At 40.2% G+C, this 4,812-nt stretch overlaps 1 protein-coding gene across 1 annotated transcript; it reads right to left on the bottom strand.

Moving 5' to 3' along the window:
• Nucleotides 1-3,241: 3,241 nt before the first annotated feature.
• On the bottom strand, nt 3,242-4,486 carry LOC129503535 (splicing factor 3B subunit 4-like). Its single transcript, XM_055315678.1, is given in 3 exon segments — nt 3,242-3,429; nt 3,432-3,705; nt 3,707-4,486. Coding segments are annotated over 3 exon segments (1,242 nt in total).
• Between the last annotated feature and the right edge of the window lie 326 nt (nt 4,487-4,812).

Genomic DNA, 4,812 nt, shown 5'->3' with positions numbered 1-4,812 from the left:
ACCTTGTAAAGAAAAAGCTTTTCAGAAAGAGTAGGGGTGTGAGCTAAGACATGATTATTTAATTAGAGATGTTTGCAAGATGAAATATGGAGGGGAGGGTGGCTGGTAGTCTGAGGATGACTGAATTTTGCATTCCTACCTGAGAAAAGATATGACCATCATCCATAGCCATAAAAGAGTTAGGCATTTTAAAACTGAGAATATTTGAGTGTGGTTGAAGTTGAGAGTATGAGGTGGGAAGTGAGGAGATTGCCTGCTGGAAAGGTAAGAGGTTGTACTATCATGAAAGCCCATACAAGATATATAAAGCATATGAGCTTCATCCCAAGGGCAATAAGGAACAAAATACAAGTTTTACAAAGGTTAGGGGGAAACCCTACTTTTGTTTAAAAAGTTACACTACACTCTGGAAATGTGGTATAATAAGAATGGAAGAAAAAAGACCAGTTGAAATGCTGAATGAGATGATGATGGCCTAAAAGTAAGAGACAAAAGATTATACAGGACTGATAGATCTGAAAGATAGCTGAAGAGCAGACAGGGCATGATTTCCTAAGTTAAAAAGAGGAGTCAGCATGATACCCAGGTTTCTATAAAGCTTGATGAAAACCTGATGAATTCATTCAATGGCATGAAAAACAGAGAGTGAGTATTTGGGGGTAAAACACAGCATGGCTCAGGGATGTGCTGGATCTGGCTCTGATTATGTTAGATTTGAGAAGTTTTTGGAACTTCAAAATGGAGTGGGTCATGAATGCCTGGGTGGCTCAGTTGGTAGAGTAAGCTGACTATTGATCATGGGGCTGTGAGTTTGAGCCCTGTGTTGGGTGTAGGGTATACTTTAAAAAATAAATAAATAAAACAAAGGGGTATATCAATAGTTAGTTAAGGTATCTGGGTTGAGATGAAAATTTGGTTATTCCATGAGTGTACTTAACATTCTTTCAAGCATTTAAGAAATAGATAATTTTTCTTCTACAGAATCATTCTAACGTATACCAAAAGATGGAATTTTAACCTAAATTTACTTTATGAAGCTAGCATAATGCTGATACTAACATCTTAGAAATATAATAAAATAAAATGTCGCAAATCAGTCTAGTTTATAAATATAGAAGCAAATATTTTAATTTAAATACCAGCTCTGACAACATAAAACTTTAAGAACTCTATGTTAGAAATATCCTAAATAAAATAAATAGTTAAAAATAATAATAGGAATTACTTAAAAAGGTGTCAATATACTAAATATTTAAGATGAAAATACTATTTGAGTGATCAGGAAAATAATATCTCTCCAGAGTGTTGTCAATTCTTTGTGACCAGGAAGGAGAGAAAATGGCAAAGCTGTAATGACTCTTACAGCTTCTATCTAGATATGATACATGTCACTTCCACTCACATTTGTTGAGTCAAGTAGGTCATTCGATGATGCATAACTTCAAAGAGGAGGGGTGGTGGGACATGCAATCTGTCAGTGTGCCTGGAAGGAGAGAAGGAAGAGTATTTGAGGCCCTCCCTGACACCAGAGTCACAGAGATAAAGCCGACTGTCCTCTTCCTGCTGTGGGCGGTTTGGGAGGGAGGAGGATTAGAACACCAGGGGTCACTCTTTCCGGTCCTCCTGAATGCCCTGTCCAATTTAATCTAGCCAAATCCAGACAGATAATCCATCATCCACCTTCCTAATCAAGGAAGGTAATACTCTGGGTCTCGTTCTCCTTAAAATAGGTTGATAATAGCTCACACCTGGAAGACTTTTTAAAAAAAGATTTTTTTTCCTTTTTTAAAATAGGAAAATAATAAGCAAAAAAAAAATGTAAAAGAGTAAGAAATGCCACTGGTATAAGAACTAAAGGATTCCAAAATTCATCCAAATAGAAGATTTTTTTTCCCTAGTATTAGAAAACTCTAGAGCAAACAGATTCTGAAGAATTGTACACAAGAGGGAATTAGGTAAGTTAGAATATTACTAAATGTGTTGTGGGACCTCAGAAGATTTCAGAAGTCTTCTTCACAGAGGACAATATTATATCAGTTCTAAGCAGGGAAGAAAGAGGGCAAAAAAATTTTTTTGACACCCCACTCTTGTCTAAAGCAAATAATGAATATGTGGGAAATGTAATCACTAGTTCAAGAACTAAAATCTTGGAAGGAAAAAAAAAGAGAGAAGAAAAAAATTTAAAAATCAACAAAACATAAAATGAACATGAGTGTAATTTTTTTCAGACAATCAAACAAAACCCTGAAATCATTATAAGTTTAAATCATAGGAACTGTAGCTCATCTTGAGAAGAAAAAAAAAAAAACTAAAAAGATGCAAAAGGAAATTCTTTCACATGTACAGAGAAGTCATGATATCCTGAAATCTGTGTATTACTTAAAAGAATTTCAGCGCTAGAATCCAGAAACACACTCCCCTCACAAAACCCAGACAGCCAAAGGGCTGAACAAAACAAAAAACATCAGTACCCAAGCTGCTATCTTCTATCTTACTCTCTACAATAGTCAAGAATTGTATAGCTAAATAGGTTGGACAGACATACAGGGAAGACACTAGAACTCCCTGATGATTTGAGGAGGCAATAGAAACCTTAGAAAACATTTGGTTAAAAAATACATAAGGAAAAAATGATCAAGGCAAAATATCTAAAATAAATTGGATCCAAGTTTGTTTATGTTGGATGTCTGTATATACATAAAAGAGAAAGAAAAAACCCAAATATATCTAAAGGTCAAAAAAATATTTATGAAGAAAAATCCATTTGGGGCAAAATAAAACAGTTTAAGAAACACAAGATGCTAATGGGAAAAACTTAGCAATCTCAAAAAGAAACATTAACTCTTATGAGATAAAAAGTAATAAAAAATGTACTGATAAAACAATGAACCACATCAATCTGTACTTTTACAGAAAACATGGAGTTGTACGTAAGATTTTAAAAAAAAAAACAAAAAAAAAACAAACAAAAAAAAAAACGAGTAGTTTTAATTTCTCTGTGTATTTGCAAAATACTTAGGACCAACACAGAAACAATAATAAAAGCTCCTGTGAAAAAAAAAATTACACTTAAAAAAAAAAAAAGAAAGAAAAGAAAGAAAAAGACCTGAGAGGGATTAGTGCCTTAGCCCTATGGAGCTTCAGCAAATCTGATTAGTCCAAGGAATTGAAAAGATATTAGGAAGATAGAACAGGAGGTGAGAGAATTAGAAATTACTGAGGAAGAAGGCCTCGGAGTGGGCTATGAGGAGAACTGGAACCTGGGGGGGGGGCGTCTGGGTGGAAGCAGGGGTCCCCGCTGGTAGCCATAGGGTGGGGGTCGTGGAGGCCCAGTGTATCCACGAGGAGGCACCAGTGGAGGAGGTCCAAGCATCCCATGTGGAGGCATGGGACCTGGGTGACCCATGAGAGATCCATACGGAGGCCCTCAAGGGGCATGTCCATTGGAGGAGGCCCAGGATGAGGCATTCCAGGTGGTGGTTGGGGTGGCGGATGCCCCCCAGTGCCTGGGGGCCCAGCATGTGGGTGTCCTGGGCCATGAGGGCCATGGTGGGCCAGCTGCATCTGAGACATCCCTGGACGGGGCATCCCACTCGGTGGGAATGGGTGAGGATGTGAGTGTCCATGTCCAGGACGTCCGGCCCCTGGGATTCCTGCTGATGGTGGACTGTGTCCTCCAGCCCCAGGAGGCATAGGTGGCGGGGGGCATGGCTGGGGGTATCCCAGGTGGAAGGGCTCCAGGAGGCAGCACTAGGGGTGCGAAGGACCCAGGAGGAGGCATGCCTGGTGGAGGGAGCCCAGACCCCAAAGATGATACGACAGGATTGGGGGCTGAAGGCAGAGGGGGTGTGTCTGCAAACAGCTGATGAGGGTGGTCAGCTTGGGAGAGTGGGTTCTGGGCTGCCAGAAGTCGTTCAGCTGCTGAGCCGTGGCGCAACCCCTTGAAGTCCTTGAAGGCATAGGACGCAGAGATGGGGCGATTACCGAGATACTGCCTGTTCATGGCCTCGGTAACTGCATCCGAAGCATCAAATGACGCAAAATTAATAAAGGCATAACCTTTGGAGTTGCCTGGATCAGGGTCCCACATAATCTTGGGGGGTTGGAAGATGACCCTGAAGGCGTCGAAGGAATCATGAAGCAGCTTCCCATCAATCCCTGGGTCCAGATTGTTAATGAAAATGCTGGCCCCCACGTCCAGGTTGTTGTTGTGAGCTGATGTCTTGTTCACTCTTATTGGCTTCCCATAGAGTTTGATCATGTTCATGATCTTAATGGCACAGTCAGCATCTTCCCCACTCAGGAATTCCACAAAGCCATAGCCTTGGTGCTGACCTGTGACTCTATCCTTTGGCATGTGGGTGCTGACTACTGGCCCTGCCTGGAGAAAAAGCTCCCACAGCAGTGGTTTGCCAACCTTCTCATCCAGGCCCGCGATGTAGACAGTGGCATCCTGGTTCTGCTTCGAGATCCACCCTGCTGCCATGGCGAAAGAGCTCCTGCCCTCTCCAGGCCTGTACATAAGATTCTTAACTAATGTTTTCTGGATGATAATATTACAATTTTTTTTCATTTTTTTACATTATTTAACACTTCCTGAATTTTCTTCAATTAACCAAGATTTTAATTAAACAAATATTGGTTTGTACCTTCCATAGTCTGAGCACTGTGCTAGGTAGATGCAATAGATACAATAGTAAACACTAAATATGGTGCTTGCCCTTCAAGCACTAATTGAATAGAAAGAGAATTAGCAATGCAGTGTAAACAAGTTCTATGATAGATATTTGTAAAACTAAATATGTGTGTGTG

This window comes from Nyctereutes procyonoides, unplaced genomic scaffold (genome assembly GCF_905146905.1).
Source record: "Nyctereutes procyonoides isolate TBG_1078 unplaced genomic scaffold, NYPRO_anot_genome, whole genome shotgun sequence".
Lineage (NCBI taxonomy): Eukaryota > Metazoa > Chordata > Mammalia > Carnivora > Canidae > Nyctereutes > Nyctereutes procyonoides.
Note: the sequence above shows the minus strand (reverse complement) of the source record. Positions and strands in the feature narration are given on the sequence as shown.